The sequence below is a fragment of the Mauremys reevesii genome, linkage group 16, assembly GCF_016161935.1.
Source record: "Mauremys reevesii isolate NIE-2019 linkage group 16, ASM1616193v1, whole genome shotgun sequence".
Lineage (NCBI taxonomy): Eukaryota > Metazoa > Chordata > Testudines > Geoemydidae > Mauremys > Mauremys reevesii.
In genome coordinates, this window is record NC_052638.1 from 12,181,074 (window position 1) to 12,207,367 (window position 26,294).

General features: G+C 40.2%; 1 protein-coding gene across 3 annotated transcripts in view; it reads right to left on the reverse strand.

Annotated features, from left to right (window-relative positions):
- SMPD3 (sphingomyelin phosphodiesterase 3) overlaps window positions 1–26,294 on the reverse strand; it is a 263,658-nt gene that overhangs the window by 27,270 nt on the left and 210,094 nt on the right. For all 3 annotated transcript variants that reach the window (XM_039502790.1, XM_039502788.1, XM_039502789.1), the window contains exon 4: window positions 11,912–11,987. In XM_039502790.1, the coding sequence (XP_039358724.1) occupies window positions 11,912–11,987 (76 nt within the window). The remainder of the gene's footprint in view (window positions 1–11,911; window positions 11,988–26,294) is intronic.

The window sequence follows — 26,294 nt, forward strand, 5'->3', positions numbered from 1 at the left end:
ATTACATTAATTCTAATGTAAAATAATCTCACTTTTCTTCTGCACATCAATTATCATTTACACAATGAAGCCAACCCTGTCCCTCCTGCAATCTTCGCTGGAGAGGCTATGGACACACAAGTCAGCACAAACATTTCTTGGAACTACTCCCTGATCTACAGTTTCTGGTTACAGATAGATAGATAGGGATACATAGGGAGAGGATGAGAGAAAAAAGACGTGACAAATGTGTAGGCACCTTGCTTAATGCACTACTGGAAGATGCTCAGATATTACGGTGATGAGCACATTATAAGTATCTATATCAAACAGAGCCTACACATACTTTCAGTACACAGCTTGATAGGAATTCAATCTAGTATATTCTTAGAAACACCCCTCCTCCCCACCACACTACAAAACCGTACAGAACTACAATTCAGAATGTTAATGGTAGCTGCTAACAAATGTATTGCCAAGCTACGGCTCACAAAATGGAGCCCTACAATTAAGACATGGTTAGACAAAATAGAAGTAACACACATGGAATAAATTATAGCCCAAATCAAGATTCAGATTCAGCATTCATTTGATGAAAGAGAGTCCTGTTATTTGCAACATATAAAACAACAAACTTCCCTCCAGGCACAGTGTTGGTCACAAACCAAAATAACAGCATATGATGATTCTGGCTTTCCAGAGAAATGGTACTTTCACTTACCATATTAAGTACCTACTTATGTATAATGAAGTCACACCAAACTCTGTGTAGACTAATTTGTGTGTATGTGCATGTGTGTGCTGCCATTAAGAGAGAATATTTTTGGGGAGAGGTGTGGATGGGGTTAGCCAGCTGATGTCCCTTTCTCTGACCTCAGACTCTAATGAAGACCCTTGGTTCTTAAAGAACAGTACTGAGGAAATCTGTGCCTAGACAACTGGTTCAGACTAAATTCCAGCAAAATTATGCTGGCTTGTTCAGAGAGATGGTGTGAAAAGAGGTGCACTTCCCCATGATTCTTGATTTGATGCTTCAGGAAGCATAGGACGAGAGGCTTCAACCAGGCTACTGTGGCGAAGGGCCTCATCATAGTCCTTGATCAGGAAAGAAGTATTAACGGGGTGGGAGGCTGAGTAGAGGACTATTTTCTTCTCTGAAACTTCTGCCTCTTTTGTTGTGGCTCACAGGACATCAGGGAGGGAAGGAATTGGATGGGGCTGGATCTATTGGCCGCCTGAGACTTGTTGAGTTTTCTCTTGTAGATCGGTGTATAAATACCAAGAGAACACAAGGTAGCTTTAGAGTCCTTCGGTGTTCGCAGAGATTCATCCATGCTATCTGCAAATAACTGGACCCATCAAAAGAAGTTCCTGTACTGTACTCTGGACCTCTTTCGGAAATTCAGAGAGTTGGAGCCAGGAGACTCTTCTCATTCTCACCGCTGAAGCAATCCAACAGGTGGCGGTATCAGCGGCTCAGAGGAGGCTTGTGGGGTTGACCTGGGAAGTAGCTGGCCCTCTGCAACAACTGCCTGGAACTGTTCCCTGTGTTCTGTCAGTAGATGGTCCACAAAAGAGGTCAGTTTGGTGTAATTCACATGGTTGTACTTCGTCATCAAAGCCTGATAACGGCAATTCTAAACTTTCTCCCCAGGATGTCCCTATGCTTGTGGTTTTTGTCATGAGGCATGGTCTTAGCATGATGCTAACTACCATGTTCAATCACTGAGTCAACTACCAAAAAGTAGGTGATGGATGAGAAAATAAAAATTCTGAGTCCTTTCCTGGGACATAATACTTCTTGTCAACTCTTTTTTGCATGTAGGCAGAATAGAAGCTGGGGTGTGCCAGATGACCTTCACTGCATTCAGAAGAGCCTCATTAACAGGCAAGGCTCTACAGGCTGAAGAGGGTGAATGGAGGATGCCAAACAGTTTATGATGAGGCTCTGTCTCCTCCTCAGTGGTAATCTGTAGTCTGCGGCCCTCCTGACCAGGTCCTGGAAATGTTTAAAATCATCTGCCAGGGATGGAGGAGGAGGAGGCATACTGCTTCATCTGGGGATGAAGGGGAAATGTTCACCGTAGGAGAAATCCCTTCATCAGCTCTAGTCTCCTGTTCTTTGAAGGATTCTTCTGGAGAATCAGGCCTCCTGGTGGGAGTAGGTGATGCTGGCTGCTCCTGTCTATGATTGGTGGAACCTGATGCTCTGGAAAACTGTTGGTGATAAACTGCCCTGGGGTCCCAATATGGACATGGAGAAGGTGCATAAGACATAGGAGGAGCCACCCAAAGGTGCTCATACTAGCGAGGCATTGGTGGTAATCGTGAGCCACAAACAGTTGCAGCTTCATCAGAGGCTTCTAAGAAGCGGCCTCTGTAGGAATTAGGAGGAGAGCCCTGAACTGACATTTGAGAGAACAAGGAGAGGTCTTCATCAGAATCCTCTTCCTTAAGTTCACTCTGGAATGGTGGAGTAACTGGACAGATGTGAGGTAAAACAGTTGATATTGGGCAAAGTTCAGGCAATCTGGATGTTCTCCGTACCAACAGCACATTGGAGCCAAGGAGCAGAGGGTCGGGCATCTCAGATACAGCCAGGTCCCGGGGACAATGGAACTCCTGAGGCCGAAGTCTCTGCTGAGGTAGTCGTGACCGCAGGCTTTGGGCTCTCGGAGGGAAGAGCAGTTGTTGATGGTACTGAAGATCTCATGAGCGCCAAGGGAAGCATGGTCAGAGCCCAAGAGAGCTTCTTCTATACCGAAGAAGCACAGGAAAAGCTCTTCTTGCTGTCTCTGTCTGATAATGGCTTTGCTGCCTTGCAGTCTAGCTGTGCCCTGGGTCCTGAGGAACCGGGGGCCTCAACAGTACCTAACTGAAGAGCTAGTGGTGCTGTGGTAACTGAGAAAACCAATGACCTCTGCTTTTTAGAGGTAGGTTCTCTACCTGGCAAGCCAGGGGCATGTTCTTTCAAGGGCTTATGAGAGGAGTCCTGTGTCTTCCTCTTAAATGCCCTGGAAGTGTGGGGTTCTGAGACAGCAGACTTGCTTGGGGACCAACATACAGGGGAGGGGGAGTGTTCCTTGGCCTGGGTCAGAGGCTGAATGTAGAGAGCTCTCCATCATAAGGAGATGAAACTTTCTCTCTGTTTTTTCTGGGTCTTGATTTTCGTGCCAGACAAAAGTTGCACTTTTGAGCAATGTGCAATTCCCCGAGGCAATGGATACAGCAGGAGTGCCCATCGCTGACTGGGATCACTTCTCAGCAAAACAGACAGTCCTTGAAGCCAGGAGAACGGGGCATTATCTCCCAGTAAGTAGTAGTAACTATCTAATAGCTAAATACTATAAAGAAAAAAAATTTAAAGAAAAAAATCTCTATCAAAAGTATTTACTAATTATGGAAAACTACAATTAATATCAGTAAGACCGAGAAATTGATTGAGGAAATCTTAATAGGACAACTGCCAGAGCTCCATCAGAACTGAGGGCAGTTCACCCGTGCAGTGCTATATAACAATGGCACAGGGCACTTAAGACTTAACACGCATGCGCGGGATAGACAGACACTGCTATGAGAAATCTCCGATCAAAGGTACAGGGGGTGCTAGCGTACCTAAAGTGGTGCACTCACGGGGAGATTACTTGAAGAAGCCCCACTCCCCACATCTGAGAGATTAAGGTTAACTGATCCCCAGAGGCCAGCCCCACCAAGAATTCCTTCAGAAATGCAGGAAGTCCAAAGCTTCTACACTGTGTATCTAACAGCAGGGGGACTATTGGTGGTACTCAGTCTTACCAGATGCGAGCAATCGATAGTTCCTGATGCAATACTAATGACAACTAAGAATGGAGAAGTCCTGCCAGAATACAGAGTAGCCAGCCAAGTAGTCATTCCACAAACCACTCACTTACTGTTCACTGAAACGGAATTGTCCCAGCAAATCTTAGAATAGGGATGCCGGACTGTAACTAGAAACTGTCATTTCTTTGCCCCCAGGCATGCAATTCTCAATAACTGTTCAGACTCAGAATCTCTGTGTTCTGATTGGCTAACATCATTACTTAACCAGAGTACAGAGAGTTGCACTAATTGCTCTACAGTTATGTCTCTACAACTGATTTGGAAAAAGACAAAATCCTCTGTTTTAACATTCAACATGTTCCTGCATTCAACATTTTCAAGCTCTTGCCAGCAAGAAAGATGCTCCTAATCCCTTCAATGCCACCATTTACAAGGAAGAGCATGGTGGGAAATACCAAAGAGCAACAAAACCCAAACTGTCAAACCACAGAAAGCAAATTTTTTTTTAAACCTTCTGGGTTCCCTCTCCCACTTCCTCCCGGTCAGCCAGGCCTTTTTGCCCAGAATAAATGGCTTGTTTGTGTTTCTAGTGGAAAATCACAACTTCTCCTTTTCATTCATTTTTGAAAAGCAATGGGTGAGTTCCTGGCCCCAGTGAAGTCACTGGCAAATCTCCCGTTGATTAATATAAAGCTGGAGAGGAGGGCCTTGGTTATCTGTAAGGAGAAACTATGCTGTTTTTAAAAGGGAAATAAGGTGGAAAAAACGTGGGAGTGGGTGAAGGCTGGTGACAAGTGGGGAACGAATGAAAAGTGAAATGTGGATTTTTATTTTTTTTTGTTTTTAATAAAACCTACCCTTTGTCAACCTGGCTCATCTTGATTTTTGTATTTTTCTTTCATTTAAAATATGAATATTTACTTACAAACTGTAATTCAATAATAATCGTTTCAGAGTACTGTCTGTTCACTGCGTAACGACCATATCCTGTGCTAAAACTCCTCAGCCTGCATCCTTGAAGATTTAAATGGTTTTTCTGGTTGATTTGTTCTGAATGTACTCTGAGGTTGACATGTTTACTGCAGGAGTGTTGTTACCTTGTAAACAGGAAGCATCTTCAAATTAATAAATAATAAATAATATAATTTGGAGATCGACTTGTTCATATGAATAGTGACATGAACATTCCTCCTGGACCATTAACAACTGAAGTGTTAGTTGTATTTCACTCAAAAAAATTATCCTTACATTTGCAATAAGGTCTCTGACATCAGCCAAGCCAGAAGATGGCCACCTTCCAAACAATAATACCTGGCACTTTTAAAGCTGCTTTTATCAGTGGATTGCAGAACATTTTACAGGCATGAAAGAACCAATCAAGCTTCATAATCCCCCTGTGAGGTAGATAGGTAAGAAGTTCAAACCTCACTAAATCAACACTCCATCTACCACTGAAATGCAGCTACTTCTGAAATGGTTCTAAGCAGCAATTTAATAACAGGAACACTACAAAACAGTTCCAGTACAGTAAATGAAAAAAAAGCTATATCCAATTCCATTTTAATGAAAAAGGTGAATTTTAGGTATAAAAAGATAAATAACTGCTTACAACAGAATTTGGCCAGGACATCTCTTGCAGTAAGTGCCATAGGATCTTTAATAGTCACAAGTGCTCAGATCCCTCCATTTTACATCTTATCCAAACATCAAAGCTGTTGTGTGCAAGTTTATATATCCTAGAAGAGGGTCCAAATTACCCTCAGCAGTGACTTATTATTTGAATTAAATGGTAACCTTTTAAAATGTTTGTCTTTTTAATAGATGCCACATCTTTATATAGCTGATCTATTCTTTTTCTATCATTACTCTTTTTTTTAAAAGGTGAAATGTTTTGAATCAAGTAATTAATACACTTGACAGAAAACAGCTGTGCCAAACTGTTAGGCATTTGTTTTCCATTTCATTACATAAACTAATATGACTAACTGAAGGACATGTAGGCTCTTAAATGTAATTGTTGTCTTTGATATAGCTTGATAGATAAGCCTGAAAATATGAAGCAAAAATACGAAAGTAGAAATACAAAGGTAACTTATTATTTTTAAACGGAGAAGCTTAATGCTCTGACTCTGAGAAGTGAACATGTTTTTTGTCCATTCTGTTTGTCCTCTAATGTTTTTTGGAATCTGACAGCACTGGTGTCAAAGCCTAACTGAGTGAGTGGATTATTGGATGGTGAAAAGGAACAAGGGCTAAATGGAAGCTAAGAATCTAAACCAGGACTCAGAACAACTGCGAACCTAGGCTCCAGAAAACAAATGCTCAGAGCAAGATGTTACTAGAACACAGCGATAAAAATAGAAAACTGAATAAGAATCTTACATTATTAAAATGGAGCTGAAAATTCACATCTCTTTTTAAAGCTATTTCAATTTACTATAGTGATTGCCAGTTCTGTTCCAAAATGTCTCTCTGTTGCTGAAACACTGACCAAACAAAATGAGTGCTACTTGTCCTTGACTAGGGTAATGTGAACATGCTCTGGCCTGGAGCACAGGTTCAAGGTTCCATCCATTTATAATAAATCTCTGTTTTGCATGAGGCCATATCTGCAATAGTCTTAGTGCAGCCCAAGAGGGATGCAGTGTTCTTCCCATCTACTTCGAGCACAATTATAGCCACATTAATAAAATACAGCTGGCTGTGGGCACACACAACTCCTGCTAACTTGGGGTCTGATCCTATGTGTTGAGTAAGGGTTTGCAGGATTGTCCTTTATTTTATTATTGCAACTACTATAAATTTTAACCTGAACAGGACATTTTTGGTTTTAGAGATAGGGCAGCTAATTCTCACAGCTTATTTTCCAAACCTGAATTGCTGATATTGCAAAATGTATTATGAACTTGTACAAATCAAATCCTTAGAATCCAGTTAATGTAACACATGAAACAGCCTTTGAACAAATAACTTATTTTGGAACAGTGACTTACCCTTAAGTAACTGTGATTCTTTGAGATCTTGTAGGCAGCATGAAACCAGCTGTAGGTGTCAATATTCCTCGTGGGCGCAAGATTGAATTATTTTGAACAGCAGTGTTCATTGGGGCCATTCATACACCCTTTACCTCCTTGTGCTCTTGTATGAGGGCACAAAGGGTGGGGCGGCTGCAACTCTCTCTGTTTCCTCATAATTCAAAGCCTGCACTAGCCAAGAACTATGAAAAGCAGGGACGGAGGGCAGGCCTTGGGATACACACTGACTATAACATCTTGAAGAACCACAGTAACATTTTTTTCTTCAAGTATGTGTCAGTGTGGATCCCACTAGATGATGGGAAAGAGGCGGTTCAGCTTTATCAGTCAAACAACAATTGCAGAACTGCTCTCCCAAACTCAGAATCAGATCTAGCTGCCATGTCCTGGGCAAAAAGTTTTAAGAAAGGTCAGTGAGTTGCTCCACGTTGCAGATCTCAGATACTGGCATGTGTCTAAAGCAGGCTGAAGGCACTGACTGTGTCCCAGGGGAGCATGCCTTGATGTTTAGAGGGAGCAACTATCTGACAGCAGGTGGAAATACATTGCACGATCCACTTAGATTCTCTGTCACAAGAGGCTTGGCCTTTGGATGAGATTGATATGGCTACCAAAAGATGGGGAAAAGCAACAAAGAATCCTGTGGCACCTTATAGACTAACAGACGTTCTGCAGCATGAGCTTTCGTGGGTGAATACCCACTTCTTCAGATGCAAGTCAGATGGGGAGACAGCATAGGTCTCACTGTAGCCATATAGGCTAACTACAACATCTCAACATTTAGGTCCATCAATGGCTATTAGGGATGGTATCTCTAGCCTCTGTTTGCCAGAAGCTGGAAATGAGCGACAAGAGATGGATCACTTGATGATGACCTGTTCTGTTCATCCCCTCGGGAGCACCTGGCCACTGTGGGAAAATAAGATACTGGGCTACATGGACCCAGTATGGCTGTTCTTATGTTCAGAGAACCATTGTTACTGTAGGGTAAGCAACTGTTCTTTATCAAAAGCAGTTATTTATTCAAAGACTGTTTCGTTTATTACATTAACTGGATTCTAAGGACGTAGTCTTGGTAAGGTAAGATAGCGTGACTCTTGAAACATCCACCTTATGTAGCTTCTCTTCCAGCATCAAGTGGGTTTTCAGGAAGAAGACTGGCAGGTTGATGGACTGATTTCGGTGAAACTCCAAGACCACTTTAGGGATGAACTTAAGGTGTGGTCTCAATATCACCTTGTCTCAATGAAAGAATGAGTAAAGATATCTGGCTGTAAAGGCTTGGAGCTTGCTGACTTTCCATACTAAGGTGATAGCAAATAGAAAGTCCATCCTGAGGGTAAGGTGATATTTTGAACAATCTGACAGTGGCTCGAACAGAAGCTCCCTGAGTTTCTTGAGCACAATGTTGAGATCCTACATCGGAGTCAGGTCTCTCATAGTTGGATAGGTATGCAGGAGGCCCTTGAGGAATCTTGACTTTGTCAGATGTGAGAAAACCAAGTATAACTGTATAACTGAAGCTGAGTTTGCATATGTATTTGTTCAGTCTCCTCAGGTCTAGGATAGGACAAAGATCCCCCTTCTCCTTTAGGATAAGGAATTACCAGGAATAGAAGTCTCCTCCCCTGAATTCTGGTGGTGCTTCCTCTATGGCTCCTTGATGAAGCAACCTGGTGACTTCTGCTTGTAACAGGCTTTTGCAAGGAGTGTCCCCAAACAAGGATGAGAAAGGGGTGGGTGGGTGAATAGAGTGTAAGAATGGAACTGCAGAGGGTAGCTATTGGTGATGATCTCTAGCACCCAACTGTCCAGTGTTATGACAGACCATGCCCAATGGGATAAGGCTGCTTCTGAAGGTCAGTCATACACTCAAACCCTTTTTAAGGGACTTGGTACCTCTGTACCATACTGGGTCAGACCAAAGATCCATTTAGCGCAGTATCCTGTCTTCCAACAGTGGCCAATGCCAGGTGCCCCAGAGGGAATGAGCAGAACAGGTAATCATCAAGTGATCCATTCCCTGTTGCCCATTCTTTTCACTATGAGTGGTATCGTGGCAGGTGTTTGCTCAAGAGCCTTAACAGAATTGAGTAGCCTTTCATTTATAAAGAGGGCAATTCTGGCCAGGCCAGAAGTTGTCAATATTTCAAATACCTCATAAGACTTTTCTTGCATCATTATTGTCTCTATTTCTAAGGTTTGTGCAATTCTCATGACAAGTTCTTGAAATGATCAAGTACAGTGCCAGTACCTGTGCTGGTGGCACAGCTTCATCAGAAGATGAAGAAAAGTGGTGAAGTAGGACGATGATGATACTCTGGACCCAGGTCTGGTTCCTCGTGGTACTCCTTGCTGTCTGTTGCCAATGGTCTGGCCAGGGATGCCGCCAGAGAGTGTTGCCAGTACCATGGTCTGTGCTGGGGAGCTTTTACTCTGTGCTGTGCTGGTAGGCTGCTCTTTATCACCAGGTTTTATGCCATGTGGGGCTTGGTTATTTTCTTCCTGGAAAGTGTGTGGTCTGTCTCCGTAGAAAGACATTGAGTTCACTTGGAGTCTCTGCCCCTGCACTCAGGGTGGTCTCTCTTCATACCAAAGGCATTGGTTTCTGCATCAGTGCTGGTATCAGTATGAGCACTGGGTCTTTTCTGGGCATTTTCTTTTCTATGCTGGTCTTACGTGTTGCATGTTTGTTCGTTGGGGCACTCAAGAAGGTCTGTTTATCTGGTATCTGAGTTCTGCTGTCTCCTCCAAATCTTCACAGATTGCTTTAGTAGATGAAACTTCACCTGTGCATGCTCAATGAGAAAGACTAGCATACCAAGCACCTCTCAAGTATATGGATCTCTCCTAAACAGAAGAGGCATCTGCTGAATCCATCTTACAGGGAAATTAATCCTTTGCAAGAGGAGCAGGGATTAAAGTCCACAGGTGTAGAATCTGCCATGTTTGGGTGCTCTGTACCGACTGGGGGCATACAAGACAGTCAGTCTGTCAACATTCAGTCCAGGTGGTAGAAATGTTTTTGGTTAGCTGATAAGTCCAAAAACATTTGGAAAAAATTCTTTCAATACAAAACGTTTTATTTAAATTTCAAGCTTTTCTACCTTTAATTTAAAATATTAACTTAAAAGTAATTTTGAAATGAAATATCATTTTGAATTGAAGTTGAAACATTTTATTTTGAAAATATCAAACATTTTTACTCTCTTTTTTTTAATTGTAAATGGTTTTTCAACTGAAACAATTAGCCAATATTGACAAATTCTTTAAATGATTTGGTTGATCCAAATCTGCATTGTTTGGGGGGTGGGGAGGAGTCAGAGAATTTTATCCGGCTCTACCAGATGGGTTGATTTTGTTCATGGTGGTTCTTTATCAATGGATCAGAAAAGTTCTGAACATTTCAAAGAATTTCAAAAAGACTTAGTGGGTGGTAAAGCTTAGTTGGTCAGACCATTTCCAGGTTCTGTCTCGCTGTACAGAGAGAGCTTAAGGAGACGCAGGGCACATGCACAGCCCCGACAGACGCTGCTATTGAAGACTCTGGTCTCATGTACATAAGGGGCATATGTACCTACAGGGGAATCCACACTGATCCATACACTAAGAAGAGCTGAGAAATCTGCTGATAAAGAACATCTTCCCCATTCTTTTAAGAAGAGTTCAAACATATACAATTCGTAGTCTCCCTGGCACCGCTGGGCTTTTTATTGTATTTTATATAGTTTGTTTTACATGATGCTGGAAAGTATCATTTCATGAAACAATGCATATAACATAGCAAGCACTATATATGGTAGTAGCTGAAGAACTGGAAAATGTTTTTAAAATAGGACCAGCAATATTTTCTAAACAGAGCATAAACTTATTAACAATTTATGTTGGAAATGGCAAGCAAAAAATCAGGCAGAGAATCTGGGCTTCTTCCAACTTTTTGATTTCTACTTGAGCTGCTCTGTGTGATGTTAGCATGTTTTTTCAGGGTGAAGGAAGTTATTCTATTTATAAACTTTTATTATGATTTTCTGGTGTGTTACAATGAGTCTCAGAAAACACTATACTTTGGATTCTGGGAAATATCTTATTATAGGAGCAGGTCAAAAATCAGAAACTTGGTATTTCAAAGTTTGTTTTTGTGCCCAAGTTGGGATGAAAAATTCAAAATTTTTCATGGACCGGACAATTCAGAAAAATGTTGATTTGGGAATGTCAAAATATTTTGTGTAGCCTTGGTTTGACAGTAATATGTGTCCCCCTGAGCTGCTGAATTCAGGAGTCTCATGCCCCCAATTCCCCTTAGGGATCTGGTTTCTTCATGCCGCTATTGTCCTCTACAGGCCAGGGAGCCAGGCACATAAGCAATTACTATTAGGAACTGTGGCATCTCAGTTCAACATTAATGTGTCTGCATGATCAGAAATGTGTTTTGATTTGGATTAATCTGATCCTAACTAAATATTTTCTTTAGACTTTCCCAACAGAAAATTGAAATATTTCCATTTTCCCATGAGAATGTTTCAATTTTGTGAAAATTATATTTTCTGTCTCAAACATTTCCATGGAAAATTTCTGACCAATTATGGTATTGTGAGCAACAATTTTTTTCTTCTTCTTGGTGCACAGTGAGAGTTGTAGCGTAATATATAAAAATAGTGACAGTTTTGGCTCAACAACAGATGGTTCAGAAAAGAAGTGGTTTATTTCTCCACTGTAGCTAATGCTTGGGAGTTACTTTGATACCTATCGGCCTGATCCTGCATGGTAATGAGCACACTTAATTTTTAAGCCATCAGAGTGTAGTGGGAGCTCAGCGTTGCAAAGGTTCAGGTCCCCATGTGCCGTCACTAAAATCTTGACTGGTGTGCAACTTTTGGTTGCGTTTCAAGAAGTGGCTGAAGAATCTATGATGTGTGGCTTTTACAGATCTCTTATTTTCTCGGTCCCTTGCTACTTGCTTGACACTGTTACAATGCAGGATGGGGAAAGATGTTTTGCTAATATGCTGCTCTTGCACTTGATTAGAGAAACTTCTAGCACAGAACTAGAAACACAATGAGAACAATACTGAGAAAAGGAAATCCAGACAATACCTGCCAGAGCTTGCAAATGAGTGCAGGAAATGTATCCCACAATTCTTTGGTCCTGAGGTGTATTTCCCACTTGCACCTAAGAGAAAGGAAGAAAGAATGCTGTTAATGAACAGGTCACTACTATGGTCAAGGCCCTCTGTCCTGTGCAGAATAGAAGATTTCAGTTGTTCAATAGAAGCTCTTGAGTTACACCCCTGAAAATACGCCTTCCCTCTCTCATCCAATGCCACTTTAAGCACTTAAATGGATCTAAGAGAGGCAAAAACCACAGGAGGTTTTGCCTTAATTGAAGTCCTACTTGCCCTGTCTGTTCACTGCCTAACTTCTTCTCTGTCCACTGCTACTTCAAACTGCAAAGCATTCCCCGTTACTCTCTCTTGCCCGTCCACATCTCAGTGGTTATCTGCCTGCAAACAACTTGCCAGCCCCAATCCTCCCAGCCCCTCCTGGTGTGTGCAGGATTAAAGCCCCACGCAGAAGCACCCCAGGAGACTAATTAGCAGTCTCCACACACACACAAATCTAGACATTTACAGAAAACTGGAATTCAGAAAAAAGGGAAGGAGGCTTTGGAAAACAAAACAAAACTGTACACTATTTTCTCTATTTCACTATGTTTTCCCATTATTTTCTCTATTGCCCAGTACTGTTTTTTTGTTGATGGGGGAGAGGGAGTAAGGGTGTTGGAGAATTTTGCTTTGTGTTTCAATGAGACAATTACATTTTCCTCCTGCAGATTTTCACAACAGCAGCCTCTGTACCTGTCAACCAGAGCAAGGAAAATACATTTTTTCCCCCTTACTCTTCTAGATTCCCCCCTAACTAGGGCATTCCACGCCCTCTAAAACACACGTAGGGGATTCTTCCTTACAAGGGTTTACTTCCATGGTTAAGTGGAGAGGGGGTTTCGGAAGCCCATTTTGCTACAGTGTAATGTACTCCATCTCTCCCACACACACGTTAGACTGTAACTCTGTAAGACAAACCTCTTGGAGGACACACAGGCACTAGAACTAAGTTGTGCTTTATTCTTTTAATCTTATTTAGCACTAGATCTGCCTCAGCCTTATTCAGCTACCAAATAATAGTGGTGAATAAAGAAGAGATTTAAAAATATATTAGGAACAAAAATAATCCTGACAATGGTATTGGTCCATTACTAGATGGAAATGCTAGAATTATCAATAATAATGCAGGTCAGGCAGAAGTGCTCAATAAATATTTCTGTTCTGTATTTGGGGAAAAACAGATGATATTGTCTCATCAGATGGTGATAACATACTTTCCATTCCACTGGCATCTTGGGAGGATGTTAAACATCAGCTACAAAAGACAGACATTTTAAAATCAGGATGTCTAGGTAACTTGCATTCAAGAGTTTATAAAGAGTTGGATGAGGAGCTTGCTGGACCATTAATACTGATTTTCAATAAGTCTCGATACACTGGAGAAGTTCCAGAAGACTGGAAGAAAGCTAATGTGCTAGTTTTTTAAAAACGGTAAATGGAATGAACCAAGTAAGCATAGGCCTGCCAGCCTTTCCTTGATCACAAGCAAAATAATGGAGCGGCTGTTACAAGACTCGATTAATAAAGAACTAAAGGAGGATAACATAATTAATGCAAAACAACATGGGTTTATGGAAAATAGATCCTGTCAAACTAACTTGCTTCCTTTTTTTATGAGATTACATGTTTGGTTTCAAAAGTAATAGTGTTGATAGAATATACTTAGATGTCTGCAAGGTACTGAATTGGTACTGCATGACATGTTGATTAAAAACTAGAATGATGTAAAATGAACATGGCATACATAAATGGATTAAAAACTAGGAATCAGCCTCAAGTAGATGTGTTTCCAGTGGTGTCCCAGCAGACTAGTTCTTAGCCCTACATTATTTAACAATTTTATCAGCAATCTAGAAGAAAATATAAAATCATCACAGATAAAGTTTGCAAATGACACAAAAATTCAGGGAGTGGTAAATGAAGAGGACAGGTCATTTATTCAGAGTGATCTGGATCACTTGAAAAAACTGTGTGCAAGCAAACAGTATGAGTTTTAATATGGCTAAATTTAGGAACAAAGAATGTAGGCCATACTCACAGGATGGGGTACTCTATCGTCGGAAGCAGTGGCATGGATAATCAGCTGAACATGAGCACCCTGTGTGACTGTGACTGGAAGAGACAATGCAATCCTGGGATGCACAAGCAGGGGAATCTCAAGTAGAAGTTATTTTACCTTTGTATTTGGCACTGATGTGACCACTGCTCAAATACTATGTCCAGTTCTGGTACCCACAATTCAAGAATGATATTGATAAATTGGAGAGGGTTCAGAAAAGAGCCATGAGAATGATTAAAGGATTAGAAAACATGCCTTATAATGATAGATTCTCAAACCTCAATCTATTTAGTTTAAAAAGGAGAAGGTTAAGGGGTACTTTTTGATTACAGTCTGTAAGTGCCTACACAGGGAAAACTATTTAATAATGGCCTCTTCCATCTAGCAGACAGGTATAATGAGAGCCAATGGTTGGAACCTGAAGCTAGACAAAATCACACTAGAAAAAAGGTGTACATTTTTAAATGTGAGAGTAATTAACCATTGGAACAATTCTCCATCAATGACGATTTTAAAATCAAGATTGGACTTTTTGTAAAAGATCTGCTCTAGGAATTATTTTGGGGGAATTCTACTGCCTATGTTGTACAGAAGACCAGACTAGATGATCATCATAGTCTCTTCTGACCTTAGAATCGATGAAGAAAGGAATTTTCCCACACTTTATATGATCTGTGAAAGGGTCAGGCAGATTTGCAGTCATTGCCTTCATGGAAGCACAAGGACTGATCATTAGCTAGTTCTTGTGGGAGCCCTGCACCCTCAAGGAGTGTAGATGGAATCATGGCTTGTTCCCTCAAAGTACTGGCCAGCTGTACCCAAAGATGAGGAAGTATGCTACACTCTTTAAAAGAGTACAGTAATGTGGACACTCCTCCTAGGAGTCTGAGAACTTCTTCCCGTAGGGTGGTGCATCTTTGTAAAACCCCAATGAGGGCATGTGGTCAGCAGACACAACTTAGCCCTTAATGGAGAAATAGTCATCAATGGCAAGACTAAGATGAAACCTACCAGCTATGCTTTATAGACTGAGGGCATATATACTGCATGCAAATCAAACCAACTCTCTACCAGATTTCTGGGGAAGGTCTGCTTGCATAGAACTTATGACAACAGAGCATAATAATACAAGAGAGCATCATGAAAATCACTTGATAGACAGACTTCAGATGGATTTTTTAAAACTGACTAAGGGTGGAGCATGTGTACAGAATATGTTCTGAACCGATTAAAGTTAATGCCAAAACTCTGACTGACTTAAATGAGATCAGGATTTGGCCCTAGATGAATGGAACAGAGAAGCTGCTGCAGGTGCCTGATTTTCCAGCTCAGGATTTAGAACAATACAGTGTGTCTATCAAAGAAAATGCCTGGAAGGGAAAGTTTTATCTGAGCCTCAAAAAAACAAAGCTTTGCTGATGACTCCTGTATCACCGGACTTGATGAAGCCACATTAAATTTCATCCGACATCCTTAAATAAAAATGCAGCCTGGTTTTAAGATGAGTGGAGTTTTGTCCATTTATTTGGATTTTCAGGTTCTCCAACTGTCTTGAGAAATATCCTATTACTTTTACAGGCTTTGCAGGCAGTGAATTTACAGGTCATTTATGCTTGATAATGTCCTGTCAATGTTCATTATTTTTCCGTCTGGAAAAAGAAGGCACATAATAAAAATCTTACATTGCTCTGGGCCTCGCTTCCTCACTCATCTTTTAGCCAGTTTTCCAACTGGATTTTGGGAGCTCATTACCGTTCACACACAGTTAACTACTCTAGAGATCATTTCCAGCTAAGTGATGCTTTTCTATAGAGATGCTATGCTGAGCCTATAGGTGGCTCTAGGGAAAGTGTTTTTAATACAATAGTATATAAATTCCTATAGAAACTACTCTCATTGCCCTAGATGGGTTACACTTGCACAGAGGTAGAGAAATTCAGTGTTCAGACTTTGTGTTCTTAACTGAAGTGGAAGGGGAATGAAGACAGGGGAGGTTTGGAATTAACTCAGCAGTTTTACCCCAAAGCCAGTGGATCCTGGCAGACCCGCAGGGATATGAGGGAATCCTGACTGGATGCCACTAACTCTTGCAGGAGCCTTGCTCCGGTTGTTCCTGCAGGCTGCCTCATTACATACACACCATTTTTCACGCACATATTAAATGAGAGTCTTATGCAGCAGGTGCAGCGCCAAGAAAACATTGTGGGGTTGTTAGTTGAAGAACAACAAGCCTCTATCTTATAACACAAACCAGGGCACAATATATATTTTTCAAGCCATCTAACCACAGCCAAGTGAAACGAGATTTTTCACTCAACTACCAAAAAGGACATCTACACCTCTAGAGTTTCTGGCAAATTACACATTTCTCCCACATCTGAGGAGAGACGAGCCTCCCACTCTGCCCTGCAAAGGGAAAAACAGAAGTTACAAAACTGTTCTTTATTGTAGCAAGAGTGTACACTTTACACCTCTGTGTCCAAAACTGGCTGAACCATTTTCACTTTCAGGCTGTGACCAAACGTGGAAAGTTTCAGTCTGAAAGATCAGTCTGAGTAAGTTTTATAGCCAGCTGAAAAGGCCCGTTAGAATGGAATCACTTATGCCACATTACCTTTATAATTGATCTGAGAAGCACAGCTATGATTTATGTATGCACATGTAATTGTATTCACATTATATATCAAACTGTATTTTATACACATATCTCACACAGAAACACAAAGTCTATGTATGTGTGTACAGAAATGGAAGAGGCCTCTCTCTTTCTGAAATTTCCGGAAAAAAAAATAGTACCAAGTAACAGCCAAAAAGTTAACATGGCCAATATTTCCATGGAAAGTATCAATGTTCAAGTGCTTGCTGAATAGCCCTTTCCCTAAACCTAAAATTCTGCCACTTTGTAATAGGGAGCTGATTTTTTTGTTTCACTGAGTGTCATCATTACCCTAAACCACTGGGCAGGGTATCTGAAGCAGTCATGATGGAAGAAAAGATCTGTGGTTACAATGGGAAAACAAAATCCTTGCAACCTCTAGCCCAGTACAGCAAAAAACCCAGCAAATTAAATATTATTAAATAAAATTTGATTACATATTCTATTTGTTATTCTGTAATTGAAAAAGCACTAAAGTATGGACAGCCATGATAGTAATATTATGGAGGTCCAGTAGCTAACCCTATAATTCTGCACATAAGCAGTGCATTGTTTTCCTGAATACTGCGCGTCCTCTGAGAGTGCTCCATTTTAATGGCTATATTATATTGTGAGAACTCCATCTGGACAGCTCTGCAGGCAGGACAGTGGGAAAACAACCCAGAGCATTCACTGTCCATGCAACACAGATCTTGGTGTGTTAGTCTGGCTTTAGAAGGAGTTTCCACCTTCACAGAACTCAGTCATGTGGTCAGTATTTGACCAGTAGATTGCTCAAGTCTGGGACAAGAAGTAAGTGTCTGTTTCTGGTTCTTGCAATTATACTAGGGCAACCCAATTCAAAATCACCCAAATAGGAATTCACTTTACTTGAACTGCATTGTTGGTGCTAGAAGGTCAGTGTCATAACAGATAATCTAGAAGACTGTCCCAGAAGGCATTATCCTACACAGTGTTTTCCAAAAATGTCAGACAGACCACAGGCTGAAGTTCACATAAACCCAGTTTACTGCCACCCAGGGCCCAATCTGCCCACCTTTCCTTTGAAAATATTGTAGTCTATTCAATGGGACTATTAGCAAAGTAAGATACACTCATTGTGCATAAGAATGGGGATGTGGGACCCCAAGAGCCTAGATTACAAAACAAAATAGTTGCGTCTGGACAGTGTGATTGAAGACCACATCCAAAAGCACCACAATTAGAGTCAGTGGACTATTCACATAGTAAGGGATGGAGCATTTAAGCAATAGTTTTTCAAGTGCTTTCGTATGTTTCAGGTTGAAGGGTGATAAGTGTCAAATATGACCACTGTCACAACACAACTGATTTTCACATCATGTGACTATTAGCCTGACAGCAGGAAATATCCTGGGTTTTCTCACTAAAACAAATGTTTGGTATCAATAATCTCAGGAATGGCCTTTCAGTCCCCTTTTCTGCCTTGTTACAGAGAATATTTTACAGCACATACGAACTTAAAAGGAAAAATCTTGCTCTCATCAATGAAAGAGTAAGAACCCCAAATTAGGCAGTTTTGGAAAACTATATTACGAGCTATACTATGGCTCCAATACAGCCACACAGGGCAATAGGGGAGAGTAAGACCCTTAACTCTAGTTGCATTAGAACTGCCCCGATAGCGATTCCAGGTGTGGGGACGAGACCAGGGTTCCATTTCTGATGCTCCCCACTGTGAAGCTAGCAACACATGAGAAGGGAGTATGCTGTGCTCTACAGGCCTGTAACAGATTACTTCTGCCTCAGCACCAGCTCAGAGGACCACAGGAATTGCATTGTAGAGGGGTGCCTGAAGTACACAGTGCCTCTCAGGGCTACACTCCTGCAGTGGTGCTGTTTTCACACCAACCCTTGCTCTGGAATGTGCCTAAAGGCAAAACATAGCTCAAAATACATAATTTATTGTCACCTGCCACTGCATCCTTCTATTGAGTCTCCTGTAATAATGGCATGAGATTGTGAAGAAGTGCCTGAAACTGCATCCCATCCAAATTCAAAATCCCATTGTGTATCAGGCTCAATATTTGCTCATGTAGACATTTCTGAAGTGTATCTGTATGAGATATAGACGCCTTCTCAAACTGTATCTACTAGGGAAAATTCCAATAAACCAATAGTAAAATACGCCTTTAAAGATTCCAAACCATTTTTGGTTAGATAAACCACAGCAAGAGGAGCTAATGTATAATGGCCATACATAGATACATACAAACAAACAAACAAAAACGAAGAGTCCAGTGGCACCTTACAGACTAATTTGGGCATAAGCTTTGTAAAAAACCCACTCCATGCATCTGAAGAAGTGGGTTTTTTACCCACGAAAGCTTATGCCCAAATAAATCTGTTAGTCTGTGTCATAAACAGATAGTTAAGGGTTAATGCCTCTTTTACCTGTAAAGGGTTAAAAAGTTCACCTAGCCTAGCTGACACCTGACCAGAGGAACCAACGGGGGAACAAGATGTTTCAAAAGGAAGGAGGGAAGTTTTCCTTTGTTGAGAGTTTCAGTTTCAGCTGGAGTGAAAAAGATCAAGGAACCAGCCTCTTATCAGAGTAGTAAGTTTTAGAAAGGGATAAATAGGTTTATGTTTATTTTCTTTGTAACTTGTCATGGTACCATTAAGGGAATTATCAAAATTGGGTATTTGGGTATTTTTTGTGTAACTAAGTTTTTGAGGGCAACATCCTCTGTGTTTGGAATCTGTTGTCTGTTAGAGTAGCTGGTATGCTAATCTCTCCAAGAGGGTTTTCTTTTACCTTTCTTTTCTTTAATTAAAAGCCTTTTTCTTAATACCTGATTGATTTTTTCCTTGTTTTTAGATCCAAGGGGGTTGGATCTGGATCCACCAGGAGTTGGTGGGAGAAAGGAGGGGGGATGGTTAATTTCTCCTTGTTTTAAGATCCAAGGGGTTTGGATCTGTGTTCACCAGGAAATTGGTGAAGTCTCTCAAGGCTACCCAGGGAAGAAAAGTAGTGCTTGGGGGTGGTGGCAACAATACCAGATCTAAGCTGGTAATTAAGCTTAGAAGTGTCCATGCAGGTCCCCACATCTGTACCCTAAAGTTCAGAGTGGGGAAGGAACCTTGACAGTCTATAAGGTGCCACCGGACTCCTCGTTGTTTCTGTGGATACAGACTAACACGGCTACCTCCTGATACTTGACATACATACATACATCCTGCTAAACTCTGATGTTATCTAAAGCCGAGAGAATGTGTATGTAATTGAATAAAGTGTCCTGCTTATATAATTATACATTGACAAATGCAAAATTAGTACCTCTCTCAGTATTATACTGCAACATACAAAACATGTTCCAGTTCATAGTACATCTGCAAAGGGAAAACAAGATATAAATACACACCCACTAATCAAACATTAGGACAGGTATGGAAACATCCAAGGACAGATTCTCATCTCTGCTACACCATTGGAAATCTGAAGCTTGTTAGTTACTCAGCAAATAAAGCTCTGAGAAGAGTTTTTTATTTCAAAAAGGGTTTAGGAGGCAATTCTGCTAGGAAACAAGTATAAGTCTCTGTTGCTCCTTGTTTACACTGGACCTTCACTTGTGAACTTTTAAATCAGTGAACAGCCCTGCAGCCTTCATTTTCATTCCCAGGAGACTGAAATCAATAAAAAGCCCTAGAAAGGGGATTCCTTCTTTTCCTACACCACTCCCCAAAATACCATAGCCCTGAGTCGGGCCTAACAGAATAAGACATTGATTTCCGAGGCGCCCCAAGTTGGAAAAGGGGAGAAAACAATTTAATGCCGCAAATCCCTCCAAAAGACAGGAACTGTGTGATGCAGTATACATCCAGCAGCCTCTGTTATGTGTGAGAAAAATCATTCATTTGATAGGCTTTGGCTGCCCATTCAGATTCTAAATTTGTCTTTATCATGAATAACAAAACACAAGCTGTCATAGTGGCATGAGTTTATTTGAAGATCTGCCTCCAAATGACAGAGTTCCATGATAAATTTGCCTAACATCATGGCAAAACTCCAGTCAGTTACCTTAATACTGTGTAATAGGTAAGACTAGCTCAAACTGACAAGCATAGTGGTTTGAGATTACAGCAATACTACTCTCTCCTTAACAACAAAAATTGTATTTAGGAGCACTGCTATTGAATACAAACTATTCAAACAGGGGCTTTCCATTCTGATATACAAGTAGACTGAATGATGTTATTATTTTCCATGGAATAAAGCATTCCAGATTAAGAACAGGAGCATGACACATAAATAGGACTTTATAATATATACCACAGTAGGCTATCGCTACAGGAAAATCCTCCTAATTAGATTTCGTCAAGGTGGCTCAAATGCAAGGGAATGCTGAGAAATCTTGAGAAGAACAGAGTGTGACTTTGAACTATGAGTTATAGTCAGAGCTATTGAAAGAGGGAGAAAGAGTCTGCATATCTATAAATAAAAGCTAAATATCTATCTATATATAAAAGCTAATAGTAATAGATACATATTGAGAGACAACACACATAATAAAGGAGAAAAAATGGAGTATCTAATTTATCCCTGTGATTGGAGTAAGAATATTCCATGATAGTAATCTCTCAAATTGTTTCAACAAATCACCTAATGAATACTTCTATCAATAGTGCCTCAACCAGTTCCCATGGCAAAACATTCTCTAAGGGACATGTCTAACCGAGGGAAATTGACCAGCATATCGGAGCAATTTCTCTGCAGTAGACAAACCTTAATTCTTATTGTTAAGAGTTGTTTTCTATCTTCTTCCTTCAGTTTCTCCTTTCCTTTTTTTCAAGCAATTGCTTCTCCTGAAGCTATCTCAGCTCTTGTGACTAGGCAAAGCTATTTATATACTTAATTGAAGACTTCACTTTCAGAATTGGGTTCAGAAATCTTGCATGATACTGAAGTCACAACCTGTCTTTTCAACTCACAGTCAAGAGGCAAGACCATAAATCGAATAATGAATTTGCTTTAGGCTCCTCAGAGTCAGAATGGTACAAACATATTGGAAAGGATAAGAGCAACAAAAATGATTGCTGCATTGGAGGGATTCACTTATGAGAAATGAGTGAAGGGCTATATACACATTCCATAGCCAAACTATATTTAAGGGGTGACATGATGGCCAGCTGCAATTCCCATAAAAACCAATAATACAGAGGGATTATTGAGAGGTATAATTAAGCATAAGGGGATGAAACTATCAGAAGAGAAAATTTAGACCTAATATTGGCAAAAATCTTCCTCATAGATCAATTAGACTGGAATGATCTCCAAGAAAAGTGGTAGAAATCCCATCGCTTGGAATATCTAAACTAGTTTAGAAAAAGCACTTAAAATATATTGCAAGAAAGAATTCTGCTATACTGGAATTGGTTTAATGTTGAACCAAGCCAAAATATTTTGATTTACAAATGGTGAACCATATCATTTTGACCAAAAATGTCTAAAAAAGTATTTCAACATGTCCAAATTAAATCTTTGAGTTTTGCCTGAAAATTTTCAGTTAAAATTTTTTGGCTGTTCTGCTCTTTGATTATAAGTCTAAATTTTCTGCAGAAACCAGTCTTTTTTCATAAAACATTTCTTTTAGGCAAAACTAAATTTTCTATTGAAGAACATCTGGAATGGAAAAACGTCAACCAGTTCTACTGGTGATTCCCTTGCATTGCTATCCTATGGGTTAGGTGACCAAGCCTAATGACTCTGTATAGCTTCCAAAGAAAATATATTTTATTCCTACAACATTAGCCTTTGGCATCTCTTGATTAGCTTAGATAGGTTCTACAAGATCTGCAAAAATCGTTATTTTACTATTTTGGCAGCTTTCTGTCTCTCTTGCCTTCAGGGATCTGTTGTAGTTTCTAAAGGAGAGACATTAGTTATGTTATGTTAATAATTTATTATTACTATATTATTTAAGCACGTTAAATTTAAATAAATTAAGTATAAGTTAAAATGTTAGTGAGATTAGTTCAAAACTCTCTTTGGTACCCATCCTACCAACTACTGCTCTGAGTTCATGTCACGGCAGTTGACTTCACATTGAAGTGGTGGGGAATATGATGCTTAAACAACTGCAAAGGGAAATATGATTAGCAAGATTTGCAGGAGTTTTAAAGTGGAGTGAAGGGGGAAAGTGAAACTATTTGAATATAATCAATACCATTAACTGGCAATTACTGGCTGTGGAAAGGACAGAACCTATGCTCCACCCATGCCCTATCCTTGTGGCATTTTAACTTCTCCCAAGCAGAAAAAGGGAAAGGACGGGGCCAGTAATTCAGACTTTCCTGTCACTAAAGAGGGAAAAATATCCTTCTTAAAGATATTAATTGTAACAGGGTGGAGATATGTGGTATTAAAAACAGACAAACAAAAACCCCAAAATACCCCAGTGTCTGACACATCCAGGCCTACCAGACACTAAATAATTTTTGCATTAAAATTATATGATGACAAAGGTTGAGTGTGTAGAAAATATTTAGGTCACCTCTCTGACTTAAATGGAACTGCTTTTAAAAGTTGCTTAAACAAAGCCATGCATGGCAGTATATGCCCCTTTTATACACATTAGGATAACTGCAGGTATGGGAGTAACAGATTTATTAAAAAAAACTTCAAGAACCATCCCAGCCCTCAGCCCAGATCCCCAAATAATCTTTTATTCAGTTCACAAAATAAGTAAACTACCTTTATTCATACATACCCACCCCTTCCCAGTCCCAAAGAGGCATAGGATTCCTACCAATGCTGAAATCCATCTTGGAGCACCAGCAAATCTAAACACCTACTCTGGGTTGGCTGCTTTCCTGAATGTTGCGAGTTCCAGAGAACACCCATCTTAACTTCCTGTCCTTTTCACACCTTTTTCCATTCAGCTGATCCCATCCTAAGAAAACCCACCACACTGCAACAAAAATCATGGCACATTTGCTGCCATCACACTGCTCTTCCTTCTTGTGGTTTATACAACTTTTGCCATCTTTTGCTGCCTTGTCTATTTAGATAGTAAGCTGTTTGTCTAACCTGTTCTTAAAATCCTCCAATGATAGAGATTGCACAAACTCCCTTGGAAGCCTATTCCAGTACTTAACTATCCTAATAAAGAGTTTTTCCTAACTCCTCCTAGTTTGGTGTCATCCACAAATTTTATAAGCATACTCTCCACTCCATTATCAACGTCATTACTGAAAATGTTGAATTCTACTGGACCCAGGACTGACCCCTGCAGGATCCCACTAGATATATCCTCCCACTTTTACAGGGATCTATTTATAACTACTCTGAGTATGGTCTTTCAAACAGTTTTGTACCCACCTTATAGTAATTTAATCTAGACCACATTTCCCTAGTTTGCTTACGAGAATGTCACGTGTGACTGCATGAAAAGCCTCACTAATACCAACATATATCCTGTCTACTGCTTCCCCCCCATCCAGTAGGACAGTAATCCTGTCAAAGAAGGAAATTAGGTTGGCTTGGCATGATTTGTTCTTGACAAATCCATCTTGCTTATTATCCATTATCTTCTAGGTATTTACAAACTAATACTGTTCCAGTATCTTTCCAGATACTGAAGTTAGGCTGACCGGTCTACAATTCTCATTGTTCCCCTTTTTAAAGAGAGGTACTATATTTTTCCTTCTCCAGTCCTCTGGGACCTCACCTGTCCTCCATGATCTCTCAAAGATAATCGCTAATATTTTCAATATTGTTTCAGCTAGTTCCTTAAATACTCCTGGGTGAATTTCGTCAGACTCTGTGACTTGAATACATGTAACTTATCTAAATATTCTTTAGCTTGTTGTTTCCCTATTCTGGCTTGTGTTAGAACATAAGAATGGCCATACCGGGTCAGACCAAAGGTCCATCCAGCCTAGTATCAAGTGATCTCTCTCCCGCCATCCATCTCCACTCTCTGACAAACAGAGGCTTTCACCCTTGTTGGTAATATTAACTGTAATATTAACTGTATTTAAGCATCTGGTCAAAATTAACCCTTTTAGTGTCAAGTTAAATAAAATAGGTATTAAACATCTGAGCTTTCTCGATGTCATACATTATTACCTCTCGTTCCCCACCAACTAGTGGACCTGCATTTCCCTTCACCTTTCTCTTGCTCTGAATGTATTTATAGAAACCCTTCTTACTGCCTTTTATGTGCTTTGTTAGGTATAACTGTGTCCCTACCCTTTCTGATTTTGTCCCAACATGCTTTTGCTATTCTTTTGCCATGTTCCCACTTTCTGTAGGATTCTTTTTTGATTTTCCGGTCATTAAAGAACTACTGATGGGACCGTACTGGCTTTATACTATTTTTCCTATCTTTTTTTTTTTTTTGCATTGAGATAGTTTGCTATTGTGCTTTTGTGTTGTTCTCTCTTTGAGGACTTGCCAGCTCTCCTATACTCCCTTTTCCCTCAGATTTTCTTCCCATGGGACCTTACCTACCAGTTCTCTGAGTTTGTTAAAGTCTGCTTTTGTGAACCCCCATTGTCCTGACTGTTGCTCTCATTCTTTCCTGTATTTAGAATTACATATGCTTTCACGTTCACTTTCACCCAAATTGCCTTTTACCTTCAAATTCACAATCACTTCTTCCGTTAGTCAAAAGCCAGTCTAAAATGGCTGACCTCCTGGTTACTTCCCCCACCTGCTGAGCCTAGAAGTTGTCCCAAGTACAGTGCAAGAACTAAACGGAGTTTTTATATTTTGCTGAATTACTTTTCCAGCAGATACTTGGGTAGTTAAAACTGATCTCTGTCTAGGGCCCTCAGATGATCCATGGGTGGATGCTGACTCTGTGTCCATTACTGGCAATTTATCATGCGACCGAAGCTTTTGGTGACCATGTGATTGTTGACCCTGTATAGCAGCATTTCTTCATAAATGTGTTGTGTAATTTGTTGGATTCCATCCTAATAAACTGTCTGTATCAAGAAAGCCACTAAAACCAAACTAGTCCTGATGGATTGCTGGATTCGGCTACAAATATGATCACTGCTTCACAATTTGCCAGAATAAATACAAAATTCCCAGACAAAAACTATGTTTAAGTAGAATTAAAGGAAAGAGTAAATATCTGCAATTTAAGGTAAACTACAGGGATGTTGTAATTGTTCCAAAAATAAGCTTATAACCCCAGGAAATTCACAGGTTAAACTTAAAAGAATTCCAAAAGAATTCCAAACATTTTAAGGGTATGTACATGCAGAGTTAGGACACTCAGACAACCACTGAGAACAATGAGAGATCTTTCTCAAAACGACCACCAACTGAGGGCAGCTGTGGTTTCAGTCCCATTGAGAACAATGGAAGATGGCTACCATTTTGAAAGAAGGCAGTTCTTTGTGGAATTCTCAGTAGGAAACTACTGTATCCTTCAGCCTCTCCTGAAAGATGAACTTTCAGCTATGAAGAATAATGAGACAAAGTGATCATACATTCTAAAACAAAATATTCAAATGTAAACAATGCACAAGATTAGAGTGAGTTTTAAGTATATCAGAAGTTTGAACGTGTTGTGTTACTGAGATCATTGGGGGAAATAAAAAATAAAAAAGTCTGAAACTGGTTGC